The sequence below is a fragment of the Salmo trutta genome, chromosome 10 (genome assembly GCF_901001165.1).
Source record: "Salmo trutta chromosome 10, fSalTru1.1, whole genome shotgun sequence".
Lineage (NCBI taxonomy): Eukaryota > Metazoa > Chordata > Actinopteri > Salmoniformes > Salmonidae > Salmo > Salmo trutta.
This window is the reverse complement of record NC_042966.1, coordinates 9,753,370-9,778,210: the sequence shown is the minus strand read 5'-3', so window position 1 is coordinate 9,778,210 and position 24,841 is coordinate 9,753,370. Positions and strand designations below refer to the sequence as shown.

Below are 24,841 nucleotides of genomic sequence, written 5' to 3'. Positions count from 1 at the left end.
GTCCCCACAAAGATAGTCAAATTAAAAACACACGCACGCACACACATACACACACACTCAACAACAATGTTATTTTACACAACAGACAGACATACAGACTCAACACACACACACACACACACTAATAATACTGGTCCTCACCTGGGATTCCTGTTGTTGAGGCTGAGCGTGATCTCGTTCACACAGCATGGGTGGGTCATCACCAGGTTAAACCCAGACTGAACACACATACACACAGCTGTCAGTCATCACCATTGTCAGTCATATGACATATACTGCAGTGTAGACTTGACTCCTACTGACACAAAGCCTGTCAACTGTCACTTTTGTCAATGGACACTGTCTTCCAGCACAGGAGAGAGGCATCAAGTTAAGGTGTGAAAAACCACAAACTGTGAGGCTAAAATAAACGTTATTCCTAGCTAACTCTATTGAGTCACGCTGTTTTAACAGTAGACATAAAGGTGAATAGGCCTACCGGTTGAGTAAAGGTTAAATGAGGTTTCCATGGGGCGGTATGTACCTGGTAGTTCATGATGGCACGTAGACACATGATGCAGAGGTGAACGTCGTCTTTCTGACTGACAAGGCGTGACTTCCTCAGCGCTTTCCTGTTGTGGAGAGAGTTGAATCTGCCAGGTGAGAAACGTAGCTGTTATTAACATGTTATTACTAATGCATAGCGCTATGCATTGTGCAAATGTGGGGTTGTTACATAACACCAAAGCCGCAGTAGCCCATTTTCATTCAAAGCCCTTGCGGTATGTTTAAATAACTACACAATGTAAACTCTGGGTGTTTCTAATGTCTACACACTTCAAAATTGTTCATAGATAAGAGTTACTCCCTCGCCTACATTTTCAGCGCTAGAGTCATTCTTGTTAACGATGAACTAAGAAATGTGCCTTTATTCACATTCTCAACACCACAACGAGAGGCAGAATGGCGGTGTGCATGTTAATAGTCCCTTCAAAATGACAGCCGAGTTAGTAAGAGCGAGAGAGATGTTAGAGAAAGAGACAATCCAGCATGAGAGAGAGAGGAGGCGATGAATGAGACATGGTTCTTACACACCCCTCTTGGAAGCATCAATGACAGGCAGTGCCCCAAAATGGACGTCAAGATGTCTGTCGATGGGTGGAATGTCTGATGGTTTGGCCCTAGTCAGATATTGCTCACATGTACACAATGTTTACATTTAGACAGACTACATTGTTGAGAGGGAGGCACGCTGCATCCAACATTTACCCAACAAAACAGTTAGTGTGACAGGAACGTGGCTCCTCCAGATGAAAAGGATTATAGAGGTGTGTGAGTGTGTGTGAGTGTGTCCGTCCGTCCGCCTGTCTGTTGACATGGTATGTGTGTGTGTGTGTGTGTGACAGCTTGGGACAGATTGGGACGGCTTGACGCCACAGGTTAATCTACAGTATGTGCTCACTGTCTCAGCTGTACCAGTTGCGCCAAGGTTCTCATAATGTTAATGACCAATCAAAAACGTTCTAAGACATTTTGAGAACATTTACCACAGACAAAACTGAGATCACACTGTTCCAGGAATTCGAAGCACAGTGCAAAGGATTTATGTTACTTAAGAAGAAACATTGCCCAAGGTTTGCTTATGGCATAAGCTTTGTTCCATGGCAAGGAATGTTACACTGACCACGTTTACATGCACACCAACATCGCGTTATTATTCGGGATACTCAAGTATTCTGTTTTTGAGTTGACACAACATCATATCCCGTTTACAATAACCCGAAAAAGCTTGTATGCCGGTTATGAGAAACCCGGATAAGATGCCTGGGATATGCTGAGCTAAAATGGGATTAACATTTTATCCCGTTAACCGTTGTTTTTGCGGTCTGCGCAAGGTCAGTTTCGCATACCATGGGTCTTGTGTGATGATATCTGATTGTCAAAAAAATCACTTCAAAAAGTAGGCTACCTGCAAAATTCAATCCACCATAATAATTCCATAATAATTTAGCTTACTGTAATTAATATACTATCATTTAAATTAAGTTTCTGCTTCTAATTTCCGACATTTGGTAGGCCTTATTAGAATTTCGACATTTGTTAGGCCATTTGTTTTTCAACTCTAGTTTTATGGCAGGGGAAATGGTGTGTGTGTATGTCACAATGTGTGTGGAGAGGAGTGGGAGACATTGTTCTTTCCTCACAATTAATGCCCATGAATCTAGGATGCAAGAAGTACAAGTGTAGTCCAACCTCAGTCCCATCTGACAGACAGAAGCTCATGTCCATTCTTCTACCAATTCCTGCTAACACTCACCTCACAGTAAGGGCACGAGCAGCTTTAGAACCACCATGGGTTGGAGAGTTACTGGCACTCCTCGTCAAGTCCTCCACCGATTTTTCTGGTGTGGAAGTCCCATTGTCCAAACTTTCCATGTCATAGCTGAGAGTCCAAAGTAGCAGGAATTTGGACATGAATGGGAGAGTTGACCCAATATTATCAATGTGGAATATTAAAGTTATGTTAAATGTTAAATCTAAAGCTCTCAGATATGTTTCATTACTAAAGTGTCCCAAAAAGATGAAGGAAAGACCCAGAACTACCATAAAGACCTACGTAAAAATCGAAACATTTTCCTCTCAGATTGTCCCATTCACATACAAGTGCCTTCAGAAAGTATTCATAGCCATTGACTTATTCCAGATTTTGTTGTGTTACAGCCTGAATTGCAAATGTATTAAATCTATGTTTTTGTCTCTCCCATCTACACACAATACCCCATAATGACAAAGTTAATTTTTTTTGACATGTTTGCACATTTATTGGAAATAAAATACAGCAATATCTCATTTACACAAGTATTCAAACCCCTTTTCTATGGCACTCCAAATTGAGCTCAGGTGCATCCAATTTCCTTTGATCCTCCTTGATATGTCACTACAATTTCATTGGAGTCCACATGTGGCTAATTTAATTGTTTGGACATGTTTTAGAAAGAAACACACTTGTCTATATAAGGTCCCACAGTTGACAGTGCATGTCAGAGCAGAAACTATAACATGAAGTCCAAGGAACTGTCTGTAAATCTCAGAGATTATGATGAGTCATATATCTGGGGATGGATATGAATGTCACCGCCCTGATCTGTTTCACCTGTCTTTGTGATTGTCTCCACCCACCTCCAGGTGTCACCTGTTTTCCTCATTAGTCCCTGGGTACTTATTCCTGTATTCCCTGCTTGTCTGTTGCCAGCTCGTCTTTTTTTTGTCAAGTCAACCAGCATGTTTTTACCGGTCTCCTGCTGTTTCCTTCGCTCTGTTTTTGCTAGTCCTCCCGGTTGTGACCCTTGCCTGTCTGGACTCTGAACCCGCCTGCCTGACCATTCTGCCTGCCCTGACCACTGTGTACTTCCTGAACTCTGACCTGGTTTTGATCTTCTGCCTGTCCACGACCATTGTCTTGCCTACCCTTTTGGATTATAATAAATATCAGGGACTCAAACCATCTGCCTCTCGTGTCTGCATCTGGGTCTCGCCTTGTGCCCTTATAATGAATCAATTTCTAGAGTGTTGAAAGTTTCCAAGAGCAACATGGTCTCCATCATTGGTACGTATATATTGAAAAAATATGGAACTACCCTGACTCTGCCTAGAGCTGGCCATCTCACCAAACTCAGCAACCGGACAAGAAGGACCTTGCTGAGGGTGACAAAGCACCCAATGACCACTCTGACAGAACTACAGAGTTCCTTGGCTGAGATGGGAGAACCTGCATGAAGGACAACAGTCTCTACAGCACTTCACCAATCTAGGCACTTCAACACCCTTCTAACACCATCCATTTTGTCCATCCATTTTGTGAAGCATGGTGGTGGCAGCATCATGCTATGGGGATGCTTTTTAGCGGCAGGGACTGGGAGACTGATAAGGATAAAGAGAACAATGAATGGGGCCAAATACAGCCAAATCCTTGATGAGAACCTGCTTCAGAGTGCTAACAACCTTAGACTGGAGCAAAGATTTATGTTCCAATAGGACAATGACCCCAAGCATACAACCAAAGCAACGCTGGAATGGCTTCAGAACAAGAATGTGAAAGTCCTTGAGTGGCTCAGGCAAAGCCCAGACTTGAATCCCATTGGAAATCTGTGGAAAGACTTGAAGATTGCTGTTCACCCCAGCTCCCCATATATCTGTCACGTCCTGACCATAGTAAGTTGTTATTTTCTATGGTAGAGTAGGTCAGGGCATGACAGGGGGTGTTTGTCTGTTTTTCTATTTCTATGTTTAAGTTCTAGTTTTTCTATTTTCTATGTTGGGATTGTTTGGGTTGATCTCTAATTGGAGGCAGCTGATCCTCGTTGCCTCTGATTAGAGATCATATTTAAGTAGGGGTTTTTATTCCTGGGTTTTGTGGGTAGTTGTTTTCTGTTTAGTGTATGTTCACCTGACGGAACTGTTGTCAGTCGTTTTGTTCTAGTGTCTTCATAATAAAAGTGAATATGAGCACTATACACGCTGCGCCTTGGTCCCCTTTATACGACCCACGTTACACTATCTTAACAGAGCTTGAGGAAATCTGCAAGGAAGTATGGTGAGAATTTGTCGGTGATTGGAAAATCCGCCTTAACCATCCGTTCTACTGGCGAATGTGCAATCACTGTAGAATAAACTGGATGAGCTCCGTTTGAGACTATCCTACAAACGGGACATTAAAAACTCTATATTATGTTTCACCGAGTCGTGGCTGAACGAGGACATGGATAATATACAGTTGGCTGGGTTTTCCGTGCATTGGCATGACAGAACAGCAACCTCCGGTAAGATGAGGGGTGGTGTCTATTTGTCAATAATAGCTGGGGCGTAATCTCTAACATTAAGGAAGTCTCGAGGTTTTGCTCGTCTAAGGTAGAGTACCTCATGATAAGCTTTAGATCACACTATTTACCAAGAGTTTTTATCTATATTTTTGTAGCTGTCTATTTACCACCACAAACCGATGTAGGCACTAAGACCGCACTCAACGAGCTGTATAAGGCCATAAGCAAACAAGAGAATGATCACCCAGAAGCGGCGCTTCTAGTGGCCCGGGACTTTAATGCAGGAAAACTTAAATCCATAGAGAAAAAAACAACTCTAGAACACCTTTACTCCACACACAGAGATGCGTACAAAGCTCTCCCTCGCCCTCCGCTTGGCAAATACAACCATAATTCTATTCTCCTGATTCCTGCTTACAAGCAAAAACTCAAGCAGGAAGTACCAGTGACTTGCTCAATATGGAAGTAGTCAGATGACGCAGATGCTAAGCCACAGGACTGTTTCGCTTGTACAGCCAGGAATATGTTCCGGGATTCATTGGATGGCATTAAGGAGTCACTGGCTTCAACAATAAGTGCATCGACGATGTCGCCCCCACAGTGACCGTACGTACATAACCCAACAAGAAGCTATGGATTACAGGTAACATCCACACTGAGATAAAGCTGCCAGTTTCAAGGACACTAATCCGAAGGCTTATAAGAAATCCCGCTATATCCTTCGACGAACCATCAAACAGGCAAAGTATCAATACCGGTCTAAGACTGAATCCTACTACACCAGCTCTGACGCTAGTCAGATGTGGTAGGTATTGCAAACTATTACGAATTACAAAGGGTAACCCAGCTGTGAGCTGCTCAGTGATGCAAGCCTACCAAATGAGCTTAATGACATCTATGCTCACTCCGAGACAATGAGAGCACCAGTTGTACTGGATGACTGTGTGATCACGATCTCCGTAGCCGATGTGAGTAATACCTTTAAACAGGTCAATATTCACAAGGCCGCAGGGCCAGATGGATTACTAGAATGTGTACTCAGAGCATGCACTCACCATCTTTCAAAGGTCTTCATTGACATTTTCAACCTCTTCCTGACCGAGTCTATTTCAAGCAGACCACCATAGTCCCTGTGCCCAAGAATGCCAAGGTAACTTGCCTAAATAACTACCGCCCCGTAGCACTCACGTCTGTAGCCATGAAGTGCTTTGAAAGGCTGGTCATGGCTCACATCAACACCATCATCCCAGAAACCCTAGACCCCTTATTATTTGCATACCACCCCAACAGATCCACAGAAGACGCAATCTCTATTGCACTCCACACTGCCCTTTCCTACCTGGACAAAAGGAACACCTATGTGAGAATGCTGTTTGTTGACTACAGACCAGAGTTCAACACCTTAGTGCCCTCAAAGCTCAATACTAAGCTAAGGACAATGGGACTAAACACCTCCCTCTGCAACTGGATCCTGTAATTCCTGATGGGCCGCCCCCAGGTGGTTATGGTAGGCAACAACACATCTGACATGCTGATCCTCAACAAAGGGTCCACTCAGGGGTGCGTGCTTACTCTGTACTCCCTGTTCACGCACGACTCCAACACCATCATTAAGTTTGCCGACGACCCAACGGTGGTAGGCCTGATCACCGACAACAATGAGACAGCCTATAGGGAAGAGGTCAGAGACCTGGCAGTGTGGTGCCAGGACAACAACCTCTCCCTCAACGTGAGCAACACAAAGGAGCTGATCATTGACCAGAGGAAAAGGACGGGGCTGTAGTGGAGGGGGTCAAGAGCATCAAGTTCCTTGGTGTCCAGATCAAACACACCAAGATATTTGTGAGAAGGGCACCACAACACCTATTGCCCCCTCAAGAGACTGACAACATTTAGCATGGGTCCTCAGATCCTCAAAATGTTATACAGCTGCACCCTCGAGAGCATCCTGACTGGTTGCCTCACTGCTTGCTATGGCAACTGCTCGGCATCTGACCGTAATGCACTACAGAGGGTAGTGCGTTCGGCCCTGTACATCACTGGGACCAAGCTTCCTGCCATCCAGGACCTATATACCAGGCGGTTTCAGAGGAAGGCCCTAAAAAAGGCTTAACAGGTTCTACCCCAAGCCATAAGACTGCTAAACATTTAATCAAATGGCTAACTGGACTATTTTCATTTAATCTCTTTTTTACTCTGCTTTTACTCTCTGTTTATCATCTATGCACAGTCACTTTACCCCTACATGTACATATTACCTCAATTACCTTGACTAACCTGTACCCCGAACATTAACTCGGTACCGGTACCCCCTGCATATAGCCTCGTTATTGTTATTTTATTGTGTCACTTTTTTTCATTTGACATTTTGATAGTATATATTTTTTTGCAAATATTTTGTTACTTACTTTCCAAAAAATCTGCATTGTTGGTTAAGGGCTTGTAAGAAAGCATTTCACGGTAAGTATACCTGTTGTATTCAGCACATGACAAATAAAATGTAATTTGATTCTACAAAGTATTGACTCAGGGATGTGAATACCTATGTAAATTAGAGATTTCTGTATTTTATTTTCAATTACTACAAAAAATAAATCTAAAAACATGATTTCACTTTGTCACTATGGGGTATTGTGTGCAGATGAGTGAAAAAAACGGATTTAATCAATTTAGAATTCAGGCTGTAACACAACAAAATGTGGAATAAGTCAAGGGGTAGGAACCCTTTCTGAAGGCACTGTAGATGTGAAGGGCTGGTACTTACGTGACGGCACATTGGGCGAAGGACAGGTAGTCAACCAGGACGTCCAGACCTCTGTTCTCCTCACTGAGGAACTCCTGAGCCCAGCTGGAGAGGAGGGGAAACAGGAGGTGAATATTATAATAAGACACAACAACACTACAAGAACCAGATTTTACAACGGTCAGACGTAACTACAACCCCAATCAGACACACATTACAGACATCCAGACATAACAATACTCAGATTGGACCACAACAACGACTAGACATTACAATAACTACACATACGGTGACACTTTAAAACAACATACATTTACAACAATCAAACATAACGGTATTAATAAGGTTACAACTGGATTGTTGGTCTATCTAAGATTTTGTAACCACAGGTAAAACAACAATCTCACTCAACCAAACGGTGAAAGAATCTCATAAGCACGACGCCTTCATTCACACACTTAACAACAAACAATATTGGTGCATACGTCACAACAACAAAAATACTTACATCTGACTGTAGCTACACAATAGCATCTAACCCTGATGTTAGATCCTGAAAGCCTAAATCCAGGTCGTCGCTAGATAACGCAGCCAAAAAGTCAGAATTATGGCTAAATCGCGTCTATTTCTTCAATTTCTCTTATTAAGATCTGATTTTAAACCTAACCCTAACCTTATTCCTAACTTAAATGTTTGTTTTTTCCTGAATTTCTACGATATAGACAATTTTGACTATGTGGATGTGTTAACTAGTGGGAACCCTAAATCCAGCATTTTATGGTTTGCAAATTAATATCAATAATTGTACAGTATTTCAGTCCTCACAAAAGCTCTGTTAACTACCGTAAAGGAACCCACTGTTGTTAGTGCCACCTATGCTATTTATAGTTTCATATCAAGCTATCGTTTGGCTACATGTGCTCATAAGCATATGGGTATTGTCAATAGTAATCTTGTGCACATTTACCTCATTCTACTGATAGCTCTGCAACTTTGAGTCCAATCAGGAAGCCTATTGTGGCTAGCTAATCCAGTTCTATTGACTCTTTTGTCTCTATAGATACTCCTGCTGTTTTCAAATCTCACAGAGGGTTTGTACTTTCAGATGTGATAGACAAAAAAGGTTGGAGGGGTGGCCATTTATGTAAATCTTGTCTTGTGGCATCATGCTCTCTTAGCATCCCTGTCCCCAAAATATATGAGCTGTCGGTTAAAAAAGTGTCCATAAACCAAAATATGTCTCTCCTAGGCAATCAGCAATTAGTACAGGGAGGTGTGCTCTTCACCTCTGTTACGCAATTAGCGATTAGTGTTAGTATTTCAGTCTCCCCTGGTTTCTCAGTAGCAGCTGTAAGCAGCAGTCGTGTCAATCTCGTCGGTAAAACTAAGACTGTCGCCGAAACAAAGACGGTTCTGCCGAGTTGTTCTGTGGAGTTCTTCGAGGAAGGAGTTCCTCAATGACCTTTACACCTTAATTTCCTGACGATGGCTCACCGCTCTTCGTACTTGGCAACTTCAACCAACCGAAGTCTGCCTTCGATTCATTTCTTTCCAACTCTCTCTTTTCCCTCCTTGACTCATTTGACTTCACCCTTTCCCAATCCCCCCCAGCTCACAAGGCAGGAAATACTGTAGGCTTAATCTCATCTTTACTAGAGGCTGTTCCCCTGCTAATGTCACTGCAACCCAGGCCTCTGATCACTACTTTGTTTACTTTTCTGTCACCCTTTCCTCCAACCCTAGCCACTCAGCCCCTACCCAGATGGTCAAGCGCCGTCGAAATCTTCGCTCTCTGTCTCCCACTACTCTCTCCTCTTCTAACCTACCATCACTCCCTTCTGCTAAATCCTTCTCCCTCCTGTCTCCTGACTCTGCCTCTTCGACCCTACTCTCCCTTTCCGCATCCTATGACTAGCATTGTCCCCTTTCCTCCCGGCTGGCTCGGCCCTCCCCTCCTGCACTGTGACTGAGTGACTCAATGCGAGCTTACAGAACAGGGCTGTGGGCAGCTGAGGACCTATCATCCTTCTACTCCGACCTCTTTACCTTCTCTTCCTCTGTATCCGCAGCTAAAGCAACTTTCTATCTACATTTCAAGCTTCTGCCTCTAACCCTATGAAACTCTTTTCCACCTTCTCCTCCCTCCTTAATCCACCACCCCTCCCCCTCACTCCTACCTCTCTGTGGACGACTTTGTCAACCACTTTGAAAAGAAGATTGACGACATCCTGTGACTAGTGAGGTCTGGCCGCCTGACAACTTGCCCGCTCGAACCCATCCCCTCCTCCCTTCTCCAGGCCATCTCTGGAGACCATCTCCCATTCCTCACTACCCTCATAAACTCATCCCTGACCATTGGCTGCATCCTCTCTGACTTCAAAACGGCTCAAATCGCTCCCCTCCTCAAGAAACCAGCACTCGACTCATCTTATGTTAAACTATAGACCTGTATCCCTTCTTTATGTTCTTTCCAAAACACTTGAGTGTGCTGTCTCTGATCAACTCTCTCGTTATCTCTCTCAGAACGATCTTCTTGACCCTAACCATTCAGGCTTCAAGATGGGTCACTCGGTCGAGACTGCTCTTTTCTGTGTCATGGAGGCTCTCCACACTGCCAAAGCTGACTCTCTCTCTCCTCTGTTCTCATCCTCCTAGATCTATCCGCTGCCTTTGACACCGTGAAATAGATCCTCTTCTCCACCCTCTCTGTGCTGGGCGTCTCAGGCTCTGCACACTCTTGAATTGCATCGTACCCGGAAGGCCACTCCTACCAGGTGACATGGAGAGGATCTGTGTCTGCACCACATACTCTCACTACTGGTGTCCCCCAGGGCTTGGTTATAGGCCCTCTCCTCTTCTCTATATACACCAAGTCACTCGGCTCCGTCATATCTTCACATGGTCTCCCCTATCATTGCTATGCGGATGACACTTGACTACTTTTCTCCTTACCCCCTTCTGACACCGAGGTGGTGATACGGATGTCGGCCCACCACCTCAATCTCAACAAGACGGAGCTGCTCTTCCTCCCGGGGAAGGCCTGACCGCTCAAAGAAATCTCCATCATGGTTGACAACTCCAGAGTCACCCTCCCAGAGTGCAAGGAACATTGGAGTGACCCTGGACAACACCCTGTTGTTTTCTGAAAACATCAAAGCAGTGACTCACTCCGTAGAGTACAACATCCGTAGAGTACGACCCTACCTCACACAGGAAGCGGCGCAGGTCCTAATCCAGGCACTTGTCATCTCCCGTCTGGACTACTGCAACTCGCTGTTGGCTGGGCTACCCGCTTGTGCCATCAAACCCCTGCAATTTATCCAGAACGCTGCAGCCCGCCTGGTTTTCAACCTTCCCAAGTTCTCCTATTTCCCCCCGCTCCTCCGCACACTCCACTGGCTTCCATTCGAAGCTTGCATCCACTACAAGAACCTGGTACTTGCCTACAGAGCAGCAAAAGGAACTGCCCCTCGCTACCTTCAGGCTATGCTCAAACCCTACACCACAACCTGAGCACTCCGTTCTGCCACCTCTGGTCTCTTGGCCCTCCCACCCCTACGGAAGGGCAGCTCCAACTCAGCCCAGTCAAAGCTCATCTCTGTCCTAGCACCCCAATGGTGGAACCAGCTTCTCACTAAAGCTAGGGCAGCAGAGTCCCCGTCCATCTTCCAAAAGCACCTGAAACCCTACCTCTTCAAAGGGCATCTTAAATACTGTCATGTACTCTCAAACCTCCTCTTGATAAGAAATCAAGCCTAGGCCAAGGCTAGACACACTGGCTTGTTAGCTGATTAGCAGCTATTTAGGGAATTGAGAAATGGGTGCACTGCCTCTGATAAACAGGCCACATCAAACGACTTCCTTTAGCGATATGACAGACTCTGTTAGCGATCCCTCTAAATTCTGGAAAACCAATAATTCGCTGAAGCTGGGCAATTCCCTTTCCTCTACTTCCCTGCCTAAGCAAGTTGTTTTAGACCGCTGCATCATTACTGAAAAGGTTAAGATTTGATGCTTGTATCTCAGCTTGGTGGTCATACTGGTCCTGGCCTGTCAGTTGACTGTTCTTCCCACATACAGCCTGATTTTCAACCACTACAGAGGTCACTGTTGGATCTAAAGGTAGTGCTAAATGCAAACAAAACAAAAGGCATGTTTTTTTCTAGGTCCCATAACCCAGATTTGCATGAATTTGTAATGACTAGTTTGAACGGTACAGAAATTGTGTGAGTTCCTTCCTACAAATATGTTGGTATCTGTCTTGATGACAAACTGTTATTTAAAAAACATGTCACTGAGCTGGTGAACAAGTTGAAGTTCAAAGTTGGTTTATTTTACAGAAACAAAGCATGTCTGACTTTTGATAATAGGAAGGAAATTGTCCAGGCCACTTATGTCGATTTTAGATTATGGGGATATTATCTATATGCATGCAGCAGAATCTACACTTAAACACCTAGATGCTCTTTTCCATTGTGCCCTTAGGTTTATTACTGGTGATGGTTATAGAACTCACCATTGTGCCCTTAGGTTTATTACTGGTGATGGTTATAGAACTCACCATTGTGCCCTTAGGTTTATTACTGGTGATGGTTATAGAACTCACCATTGCGTTTTGTATCAAAAAGTGGGTTGGGCCACTTTGTATGTAAGTAGAGAGGAGCATTTTCTTGTGTTGATGTACAAGTTACTCATACAGAATCTTCATATGTATCTGCATCATTAATTCTATTTAGACTTACAAATTATCAAACCCGGCCACAGGATTGGATAACACTGGAGGCCCCTTCGGTCTCCACAGAGTTGGGTGAAGCTGATTTTAGTTTTTTTGCGCCCTTCATGTGGAACAACTCACCGAGATCTCTGAAATTAGATGTTCTGGTCCCCCTATGTCAGTTCAGTGAAATGAAAAGAGACCAATATGTTGATAAATGTGTCTGTTTTTCTTAATATCTTTGTAATGTTGTATGTTGTATATACACTGAACAAAAATATAAAAGCAACGTGTAAAGTGTTGGTCCCGTGTTTCATGAGATGAAATGAAAGATCCCAGGAATGTTCCATATGCACAATTTTTTTTTATCTCAAATGTTATGCACAAATTTGTTTACGTCCCTGCTAGTGAGCATTTCTTCTTTGCCAAGATAATCTATCTACCGGATAGGTGTGGCATATCAAGAAGCTGATGAAACAACATGATCATAACACGGGTGCACCTTGTACTGGGGACAATAAAAGGCCACTCTAAAATGTGCAGTTTTGTCATAGATGGCTCAAGTTTTGAGGGAGCGTGCAACTGGCATGGTGAATGCAGGAATGTCCACCAGAACTGTTGACAGAGAATTGAATGTTCATTTCTCTACCATAAGCCATCTCCAATGTCGTTTTAGAGAATTTGTCAGTACATCCAACTGTCCTCACAACCGCAGACCATGTGTATGGCGTCGTGTGAGCAAGCGGTTTGCTGATGTCAACGTTGTGAACAGAGAGCCCCATGGTGATGGTGGGGTTATGGTATGGGCAGGCATAAGCTACGGACAATGACCACAATTGCATTTGATCAATGGAAATTTGAATGCAGTGTAATGATCACAGACCTCTATGATGATAAAAGTCTTTTTTTTTAATGTTTAGTCATTCTGTATAGTGTTTGATTGTATTTATCTGTAAAAGAGACCCTAGTCTCAGCATGACGTCCCTGTCAAAATAAATGTTAAATAAAAAATAAATAAATAAAAAATGTATTTCTTTTACAGTATTAGTATTTTGTTGGTAGAGTTCATAGCTGTTTTATCATCATCAGTTATTTATGCTGTCTATTACTGAATGCTTTACTGACGGTTTTACTGCCTGTCTATTGTGTATTTTTTTATTGTTGTTTGTATGATATTTTTTAACCTATTTGTGTGTTATACTTGCTGCACCCTGACAGGTCATTGTAAATAACAATTTGTTCTTAAAGGTCAATTCCACCCCTTTTCAACCTCATTTTCATTATCTACAGCACAATACCAGTGTGAAAACTGTGCATTTCTACGTTTTGTAGAAGAAAAAAAATTATGTTCAAAAGTTCTACCCGTTGACATGTGGGGAACAAGAAAATATCCTCCCTTTGGCTAGAAACTCATTGCAGGTTTTGAAAATATTTTTTTCTTGCTTTTAATCCTTCCCTGTGATATCATAATGATGCATATTTTTAGGACCTTTCGTCTTATCTTTTCAAACACAGATCATAAAATGTAGACACTGGTATGGTGCTAGAGACACTAGCGGTTCTGGGGGGTGGGGGGCCAAAGGGGGCCAGTGCCCCTGTGACAACAATTTTGGACCCCCTTGTGGCCCCCCTAAATGTGGAGTATGAAATAATTTTTACATAACAAATTTTTGCTATCGTTCTTTTTTTACATCCGTTATTAGACAGTGGCAACGATGATGATTATGAACATGGTCTTTTGCCTGCTAATGCCTGCAATGAAGTGAAGAAAACGATATGACAACAATAACGTCTAATGTAACTGGCCCCTCTAACAGTACAACTGGCCCCAGCTTGGCCACCCCCCCCCAGTTGAAATGGTCTAGAACCGCCACTGGCTAGAGATAATGAATATGAGGTTGAAAAGTGGCAGAAGTGCCATTTAATTGACCTACCTGTATAAATAAATAAAATGAATGTAGCTTGTGTAAGGATCAATAGATGGAGTGGTGATGAAAGCAGAAAAGTTGGGTAAGGGGCGGGTCTCACCCGATATGATTGGTCCTCAGGGAAATCTCCAGCTCTCTTAAGACCTGTGTGGACTCCTGGACACGCCTCTTGAACTGTCATAACACGCACAGCAAGGTCATTATCGTTGTGGAGAAATGTTTGATGGTGTACAGCAAACAAAACAAGTGGTAACTTAGTTATGGACGAAACCAGTGTTTTTTTAAACATAGCTTTTGCAAATTCTGTTATATAAGTGATTACTTCAAGAAATGATGTTTTTGAAAGTATCTGAGCAGGGCCATAGCCCAGACTGGATCTCTTACAGGACTGTAATGGTACAGTACCTTGCGACTGACCCCTCCCTGGTCAAGATAACTTTTGAGCTTCAGTAAGTAAGCAGAGGGAGGATTCTTCACTTGGAATCGTTCCTGTAGGAATGACAGCAGACAGACAGACAGACAGACAGACAGACAGACAGACAGACAGACAGACAGACAGACAGACAGACAGACAGACAGACAGACAGACAGACAGACAGACAGACAGACAGACAGACAGACAGACAGACAGACAGATGTTAGAGCATATCTAATTATGTTGATTACATGGGTGCACTGTGGGAGAAGGGGACCAGAGGGTAGAACACAGCAGGGACTTCACAGCCTTGATGATTTTTTATTTTAACCCTTATTTTACCAGGTAAGTTGACTGAGAACACATTCTCATTTACAGCACCGACCTGGGGAATAGTTACAGGAGGGGGGGGGGGGGGGGGGGGGTGAATGAGTCAATTGGAAGCTAGGGATGATTATGCTGCTTAATTTATACAAGTATAACCAATGATATATCTGTTGGTGAGGCTGAGCCTTGCATGTCGGGATGCCAATCTATCATTCAATGCAAGGTCAGAGTAGAGATAGACAGCCTTTGATAACAATGGCTTTAGCTGTGCTAGATAAGGGAAGGGACAACATTGAACCATTGCAGGTCTGTGGTACAGTGACAGTGACAGGTGTCCTGTGTGTCACTCCCCTCTGAGCCACAGGAAGTTATCTGCCTCGTCAATGTTGCCACAGCAACGTACAATTTTGATGAGGTTCCCAGCAGGATGCAAAGTGTGCGTGTGTGTGCACACGTGTGGTGGCGGGTGGTTGTTTCTTGCGTGCGCAAGTGTGTGTGTGTGAGAACAACCACTCTCACTGCAATGGTGTGTCAATGGTGTGCTTTCCTAGAAACCAGGACACACAACAACAACAACAACAACAAAATGGACACCTCAACGCCTCTATACGAAGGTCTGTCAAGCTTAAAGGATGCAGTGCATATCACCAGGGCTTGATTCATTATGATAGAAGTTTCACATGGTTATCGTGTTACCTGAAGTTCCCCTAAGAACTGTGATTACATCCTGTTACTGTAACGTTATCCACTAGGTGTTATTGAAACGTTAACGGTACAGTAGACTGTTGTATTGTGCAGTGGAGTTGGAGTCCCACCTGATCACAGACCAGTTCCCACTTCTTCTCGTTGTCATATTGACACAGGATCTTCACCTTGTCTGGAGGCAGATTCATGGAGTTCTACGGAGAAATAGATAGAGAGAGAGAGAGAGAGAGAGAGAGAGAGAGAGGAGGTGGAAGGAGGATATAGGTACAAAGAGAGATACATTATCAATATGTCTGAAAACAGTTTGATTCCATGTGGTGTTGATGAGAACATTGTCATGATTTGACTGGAGTTGGATAAGCAATGTTGGCAAATGATGTTATGTTGCAACAGGTTCCATTGTAGCAATTTTAATGAGTTGACTTGATGAGCAAACGTTAGATCCACTTCAAAACATAATGTATGAGTTTATCTTAAAACCTTTTCTTACTGAAACTGAAAACTATAAACACAAATTGCTGGGTGACATTTAGCCTGCAGATATACTGTACACTGTGTGTACAAAACATTATTTTCCTAATATTGAGTTGCACCCCTTTTTTCCCTCAGAACAGCCTCAATTCGTCCGGGCATGGACTCTACAAGGTGTCGACAGCATTCCACAGGGATGCTGGCCCATGTTGACTCCAATGCTTCCCACAGTTTTGCCAAGTTTGCTGGATGTCCTTTGGGTGGTGGACCATTCTTGATACACAAGGTAAAACTGTTGAGTGTGAAAAACCCAGCAGCGTTGCAGTTCTTGACACACTCAAACCGCTGCGCCTGGCACCTACTACCATATCCGGTTCAAAGGCACTTGAATCTTTTGTCACCCTTTGAATGGCACACACACACACAATCTGTGTCTCATTTGTCTCAAGACTTAAAAATCCTTCTTTAACCTGTCTGCTCCCCTTCCTCTACACTGATTGGAGTGGATATAACATGAATAAGCGATCATAGCTTTCACTGGGATTCACCTGGTCAGTCTATGTCATGGAAAGAGCAGGTGTTCCTAATGTTTTGTACACTCAGTGAAACTCCTAACCATATGAATAGGCCATGTGAATAGACAGGCACACAATGTCCCTTGAATGCACAGTGCAGCCAGTTGCTATGACAAACTCGTCAATAATGCATCAGTACCTCAATGATGTCATTAAGCGTCGCTCAGCGACAGCAATCCTGTCCCTATACAGTCACCTTCTTCAGGGCCCCCATGACTCAGAGGTCAATTTCACAACTGACAGGCGACCCTAACTGCTGACAGATAGTATTCCTGTTACACCTGGGCACCTTGGGCTGTTGCCACAACACCAGAGAGTGTATTGCTAAAGAGACGTTGTTATTGGTCTGACTGCATGTTTCAAAAGGGAGGTATGGAGAGACAGGGGAAGGGGAAAGAAAGGGGGAACAGGAAGAGAGAGACAGAGTATAGTGTAACGTAGGGGGACTAATCTGAAATACTCAGGTTCTTTGCACCAAGGAGTGGAGCAATGGAATGATCGGGCCAGAAATTATGTGATTTGTTTTGGTATTTACTCAGCAACTCGTCCTTGGACACATCTTTGTTTCAGCAACATCATGCGCTCTCAGAACAATATGGTTATTTCAATACAGATTTAAAGCGTTCATCTTCATGTAATATTCCACTCCTAATCCCCACCTATATGTACATATCTACCTCAAATACTCCAGTATCCCTGCACATTGTACGTTTGGTATTGGCACTCAGTAAGAGGATCCCCTAAATGAATGAAAAGGAAATACATTTCAACCTTGGGCCACGGCCTTAATTACAATGAGGCACACCTGGGAACTAACAGGCCAAGAGGGTGTGTTCAAGACAGTTCCACAGTTCTACCCTGATACAATAGTTTACGTCATTCTGACATAATCTCGTAAATTCTTTCACTCACACGCGCTCAAAACAGTTGCTGGAAAGATTGGTAGAGAGCTACAAATCAAATCGAATCAAATTGCATTTGTCACATGTGCCGAATACAACAGGTGTAGACCTTACAGTGAAATGCTTACTTAACCAACGATGCAGTTTTAAGAAAATACCTAAAAAAAAAATATGTAAAAAGAAAGTAAGAGATAAGAAAAACAAATAATTAAAGAGCAGCAGTAAATAACAATAGCGGGGCTATATATGTGTCAATGTGCGGGGGCACCAGTGTCGAGGTATTTGAGATAATTATGTACATGCAGGTAGGGTTGTTAAAGTGGCTATGCATAGATAATAACAGAGAGTTGCAGCAGCGTAGTGGGGGGAGGGGCGGGGGCAAATAGTCTGGGTAGCCATTTGATTAGCTGTTCAGGAGTCTTATGGCTTGGGGGTAGAAGCTGTTTAGAAGCCTCTTGGACCTAGACTTGGCACTCCGGTACCGCTTGCCGTGCGGTAGCAGAGAGAACAGTCTATAACTAGGGTGGCCGGAGTCTTTGACGATTTTCAGGGCCTTTCTCTGACACCGCCTGGTATAGAGGACCTGGATGGCAGGAAGCTTGGCCCCGGTGATGTACTGGACTGTACGCATTACCCTCTGTAGTGCCTTGCGGTCGGAGGCCGAGCAGTTGCCATACCAGGCAGTGATACAACCCGTCAGGATGCTCTCGATGGTGCAGCTGTAAAATCTTTTGTGGATCTGAGGACCCATGCCAAATATTTTCAGTCTCCTGATCGGGAATAGGTTTTGTCGTGTCCTCTTCACGACTGTCTTGGTGTGCTTGTACCATGTTAGTTTGTTGTTGATATGGACGCCAAGTAACTTGAAGCTCTCAACCTCCACTACAGCCCCGTCGATGAGAATGGGGGCTTGCTTGGTCCTCTTTTTCCTGTAGTTCACAATCATTTCCTTTGTCTTGATCATGTTGAGGGAGAGGTTGTTGTTCTTGCACCACATGGTCAGTTCTCTGACCTCCTCCCTATAGGCTGTCTCATCATTGTTGGTGATCAGGCCTACCATTGTTGTGTCATCAGCAAACTTAATGATTGTGTTGGAGTTGTGCCTGCCCGGGCAGTCTTGAATGAACAGGGAGTACAAGAGGGGACTGAGCACGCACCCCTGAGGGGCCCCTGTGTTGAGGATCAGCGTGGTGAATGTGTTGTTACTTACCCTTACCACCTGGGGGCAGCCCACCAGGAAGTCTAGGATCCAATTGCAGAGGGAGCTGTTTAGTCCCAGTGTCCTTATTTTTGTGATGAGCTTTGAGGGCACTATGGTGTTGAACGCTGAAATGTAGTCAATGAATAGCATTCTCACATAGGTGCTCCTTTTGTCCAGGTGGGAAAGGGCAGTGTGGAGTGCAATAGAGATTGCATCATCTGTGGATCTGTTGGTGCGGTATGCAAATTGGAGTGGGTCTAGGGTTTCTGGGATAATGGTGTTGATGTGAGCCATGACCAGCCTTTCAAAGCATTTCATGGCTACAGACGTACTAAGTGCTACGGGTTGGTAGTCATTTAGGCGGGTTACCTTAGTGTTCTTGGGCACAGGGACTATGGTGGTCTGCTTGAAACATGTTGGTATTACAGACTCAGACAGGGAGAGGTTGAAAATGTCAGTGAAAACATTTGCCAGTTGGTCAGCGTATGCTCGGAGTACACGTCCTGGTAATCCATCTGGCCCTGCAGCCTTGTGAATGTTGACCTGTTTAAAGGTCTTAGTCACATCGGCTGCGGAGAGCGTGATCACACAGTCATCCGGAACAGTTGGTGATCTCATGCATGTTTCAGTGTTACATGCCTCGAAGCGAGCATAGAAGTTATTTAGCTCGTCTGGTTGGCTCGTGTCACTGGGCAGCTCTCGGCTATGCTTCCCTTTGTAGTCTGTAATAGTTTGCATGCCCTGCCACATCTGACAAGCGTCGGAGCCGGTGTAGTACGATTCGATCTGTTTTGACACTTTGCCTGTTTGATGATTCGTCAGAGGGCATAGCGGGATTTCTTATAAGCTTCCGGGTTAGAGTCCCGCTCCTTGATAGTGGCAGCTCTACCCTTTAGCTCAGTGTGAATGTTGCCTGTAATCTGTGGCTTCTGGTTGGGGTATGTACGTACAGTCACTGTGGGGGGGACGTCCTTGATGCAGTATTTGATAAAGCCAGTGACTGATGTGGTGTACTCCTCAATGCTATCAGAAGAATCCAGGGAACATATTCCAGTCTGTGCTAGCAAAACAGTCCTGTAGTTTAGCATCTGCTTCATCTGACCACTTTTACATAGACCGAGTCTCTGGTGCTTCATGCTTTAATTTTTGCTTGTAAGCAGGAATCAGGAGGATAGAGTTATGGTCAGATTTGCCAAATGGAGGGCGAGGGAGAGCTTTGTACACGTCTCTGTGTGTGGAGTAGAGGTGGTCTAGAATTGTTTTCCCTCTGGTTGCACATTTAACATGTTGATAGAAATTTGGTAAAGCTGATTTTAGTTTTCCTGCATAAAAGTCACCTTCCACTAGGAACGCCGCCTCTGGATGAGCGTTTCCCTGTTTGCTTATGGCGGAATACAGCTCATTTAGTATGGTTTTAGTTCCAACCTCGCTCTGTGGTGGTATGTAGACAGCTACGAAAAATACAGATGAAAACTCTCTAGGTAAATAGTCACTGTGGGGACAGCATACAGAGACAGACTGCCTGTAAACACTATTACATCGTTCACCATAATGAAGTATTCTGTATAAGTCCTGTTGTTCATGGTTTACTGTATGTAATGTTATTAAAATATGAACATAGTGTATTATAATGTTTAACATTTTTACTTTATATATTTATACATTAATAAGCAGATTGAAAGCCGACTTTTAGAATTAAGTCAGATGTGAAACAGTCCCCAATCTCACTGATATTAAACCTCAAAAGCCATTCATATGATTCACTGTTTTGATGTTTTTACTGCCTACAGTACAGCACCCATTCATAAAGGAATCATTGTTCATTGTGGTAACATAGGTGCTCAACTTTTTCATTTATTTGTATTTTTAAACAGTAGTTGTTACCGTAAACATGTTCTCCAACACATAAACTCTACTCTTGCATAAACATCCTATTTCATGCTACCTAGACTAAGCCTTTACCTTGCAAGTCACAGCAGCAGGTGACCAGGAATAATACCACTACTACCTGAGGACTTCTAGCCTGATCCCAGATCTGTTTGTGCTGTTAGTCACAATGACCATTCTAGTGGACAAACAGATCTTGGACCAGGCTGGATCACTTTATCATTCCCTGAGCAGAGCCAACCGATTGTTGTTGGTGAGGTTGGCATCTGCTATGAGAAGTCAAGTTATGTGCATGGTAATGAATTGCAGACTGTCAGCAGAATATACAGTGGTGTCCTTGTCAGGCCAAAGTCTCTCACGGACTCTTTCCAACTCCCAACTTTACCTCTGGTGACAGTGAGAGTTATGAATGAGAGGCACAGCAGAGGGGATCCTTCAGCCCAAGTAACACACACACACACACATGCATGCAACCCACATACCCCATATTCCTCATGTTCATTAACACACCCACACTGTCCTATATTATTGTTGGGCCTCCGGCTTCAGCTACCTGCCCTGCCCCAACCAAAACACCTCCCTCCTCACACACACACACACACACACACACACACACACACACACACACACACACACACACACACACACACACACACACACACACACACACACAGACACACACACACACACACACACACACACACACACACACACACACACACACACACACACAGACACATGCAGGACATCCTTCTGTACTAATTATAGCCCAACACAGCCCTGCCACCCGGTAAAACTGGGCTAGACGACAGGAGACTGCCACTCAAGGACAAAACATATTTATATTTTTACCTCGCCAACCCACTCATCCTCCTTCCCCTCTTCTTCCTCCCCCTCTTCTCCTCCTGTTGTCTCTATAAGTTTCTGTAACTCTGTACAAACGTTGGCCCACCAGTAGCGGGGTATTGTTCTTCACAAGGTCACTCACAGTTCACTTTTTGGTAAGCCTCCAAAGCAACACATTTTTCTCTCAGAATTGCTACTTGTTTTGTTTAGATACAACGAATTGCTAGGTACGCCCAGACAAGGGCTTCTCAGGAAAGTTTATGGTCTGTGGATGCTTGGTAAATGCAATCTCAGTGGAACAACTCACATGACCAGTCAGACATAAGTTAATGCTGAAGGAGGCTAATGGCTTTTTGGTTTTGATGCATCTCAACAAATATTTTTTGTAACCACATCAGGTCGGTCAGTTAAAAGTTATTTGTGTCACGCACAGGGGTGTGAAAACTGATGCACAACTAATAGCGAACAGCATCCTAAATCAATGGTACAGCCAGTGCTCTGATAAATCAGGCTTGATAAATTATGTTGGATCAATAAACTGGGATTAGAGTTGGCTGGTGGCTAGTCCTGTACAGGGACACGCAGAGGAGAAACCTACTGGAATTTTACGGTAGTGTACATGCACAGAGAAGAAACCTACTGGAGTTGTATGGTAGTGTACATTCACAGAGAAGAAACCTATTGGAGTTTTACGGTAGTGTATATGCACAGAGGAGAAACCTACTGGAGTTTTACGGTAGTGTACATGCACAGAGGAGAAACCTACTGGAGTTTTACGGTAGTGTACATTCACAGAGGAGAAACCTACTGGAGTTGTACGGTAGTGTATATGCACAGTAGGGGAAATATGGCGTCAAAGTCACCTGTTTTCTTCTCATTGATATCATGAAGCTAGAGTTACATATGAGAGATGTGCATTTCAAAATCTGGAAAATACCCTGGTAATTCTCTGTAAAAAAAAAAAAACGTGCACACCGGTACTTAATACTGTAGGTCCATTTGTTACCGTTAAATTGGGCCACCTGTCTCTCCAGGAGCTCTATCTTCAAAGACAGTAGTGACGAGACAAACTGCACTCATCCCATTTCAGACCCTATTGATTAGACCTCCCCCTTGCTCTCCTCCCTCACATATACAGTACACATACTCCTACACAAGGATACACAGAAACAAACACATAAGGTACCACTGCCAGTGACACACCCTCTTTGCTGTGTGATAAAGTAGATTGAATGTTACAGTTGGTTAGGTTTTTTTTACGCGCATATGGGTGGAGTGCAGGGGAACAAGCGCAGCGTGCATTCATGCAGACTGGTGGGACCGCAGACGGCATAGTATCAAATTGCTCTCATTGTCATAACAAAGTAAACGTGGCACTCAGACGTTAGGCTTCCCTTCCAATTCCGTCATTCACTTTAAAAAGGCTTCTCAGCTCTAGATCCGTAACTCTCCGAGGACGCTGTCTGTCTCGGCTATCAGGAGGCCTCAAGAAGTGTGGTTGAGGCTGCCATGTCAAGTAGCCTGGGAGCATGTCGCTTCCTTCTGTTTTAATTAAGCTGCCATGTTTAACAGAGGCCCACTCAGAAGGTAGGGCAGTTAGCTCCTATCCGTCTCTGATTAACTTTGGGAGTTGGGGAAAGGCTAACAGTCAGTATGTGAGAGGCTAAATTCCGCCAAATGGGTAAACAGTACTACAGAGAGGGTGGAAAAGGTGACAGTGAGAATACCTGCATTGCGTGCTATTTGTTAAACTAATAGCAAATTACTTTCTTTAGGGCATGGAAATTGATAAGCTGTCAAAGTCTTTCCGAGGGTGAATTCAGGTGGAGTTGAGACATTGTCATCACTACGGTCTCTACTCAGTCTTGTTGTGCTGTACCTGGCAACCAAACAACCTTTAGGGGCTTTAGTGACAAAGGTCCTTTGTATGAGATTCTGTAATTGATACCTGGGTTGGCTCCCACCAACGTGGGGTCTGTGGAGCCATCTTGGCTCTCCGGCCTCAGTGGAGCAGAAAACAACATGGCCGTCAGTTTCTCAGAGGCACTCTATAGTTTCATACAAGCATGTGTACACAAACATGTTCAAAGTAAATTCACACACATTTGATCAAATCCAAATCCACAGATGCACATTTACACATCCAATCACATTGAACAGTGGGAAATATGCATAGTGGTATGCAAAGTACAGAGGAAAGACGCTCAATATAAATGTGAATAGGGAGATGGAGGAGGGTTGAGCCAAGGCCTCCCTTTGAGCACCTTGTTATTATCACCACTTATATCATGCTGATCTCTGCGGTATAGATGCTAATCTGATTCAGCACTTAACACTATCAGCCCATCATTATGTGACAAACGGATTGTTCATGGAATATGAACCCGGAGGGAGCATAGTGGGTCACACACACACACACACACACACACACACACACACACACACACACACACACACACACAGACACACACACACACACACACACACACACACACACACACACACACACACACACACACACACACACACACACACACACACACACACACACACCCTTGTGGGGGATTGACATCTGACACTCTGGTATAATTTAGTAGTCTGAGTCTCTTGTCTATTAACACTGGGACAGTCTGGCCCCTAGTGCAGACTGGGCCATGATAGTTTTACAGCTGTACTTAAAGGGAAACTTCAGCGCAAGACACTATTTGGGGTGTTTTTTTGCTGTAAAAGGGCAGTAACTACAGTGGACTGTGGTATTTTGGATGCAGTAATTGTAGAGTAACTGCAGCGTGGGCCTCCCGAGTGTCGCAACAGTCTAAGGTACTGCATCGCAGTGCTAGAGGCATCACTACAGACCCGGGTTCGATCCCGGGCTGTGTCACAACTGGCTGTGATTAAGAGTCCCATAGGGCGGCGCACAATTGGCCCAGCATCGTCCGGGTTAGGGGAGGGTTTGGCCCGGGGGGGCTTTACTTGGCTAATTGTGCTCTAGCGACTCCTTGTCGCAGGCCGGCCACCTGCAGGCTGACCTCGGTCATCAGTTGAACAGTGTTTCCTCTGACCCATTGGTGCGGCTGGCTTCCGGGTTAAGAGGGCAGGCAGGTGTTAAGAAGTGTGGTTTGGCAGGTCATTCGGAGGACGCATGCCTCAAGGAAAATAATTGCGGGACCAGCAAGCTGCGGTGGCATCCTAGACCAGGACTCAGGAAGGCAAATGACAAACAAGTAAGCTGTTTAGCTAGCTCGCAATATAAGCTCTCTTTTTACTGTTCAGTACAGTACAATTTTGTTAAGCTAGCTATGTTTGCTATACCTAAAATGTACTGTAG

The 24,841-nt window shown here is 44.1% G+C and overlaps 1 protein-coding gene across 5 annotated transcripts in view; it reads right to left on the bottom strand.

Moving 5' to 3' along the window:
- The window catches only part of LOC115201071 (formin-like protein 1), a 61,531-nt gene that overhangs the window by 24,682 nt on the left and 12,008 nt on the right, over positions 1-24,841 (bottom strand). For 4 of the 5 annotated variants that reach the window (XM_029764309.1, XM_029764308.1, XM_029764307.1 and 1 more), the window contains exons 2-8: positions 15,742-15,825; positions 14,590-14,673; positions 14,285-14,358; positions 7,564-7,647; positions 2,297-2,422; positions 524-632; positions 142-218 (exon numbers count right to left, since the gene is read on the bottom strand). In XM_029764309.1, the coding sequence (XP_029620169.1) occupies positions 142-218; positions 524-632; positions 2,297-2,422; positions 7,564-7,647; positions 14,285-14,358; positions 14,590-14,673; positions 15,742-15,825 (638 nt within the window). The remainder of the gene's footprint in view (positions 1-141; positions 219-523; positions 633-2,296; positions 2,423-7,563; positions 7,648-14,284; positions 14,359-14,589; positions 14,674-15,741; positions 15,826-24,841) is intronic. The other variant, XM_029764310.1, reaches the window with a different exon arrangement.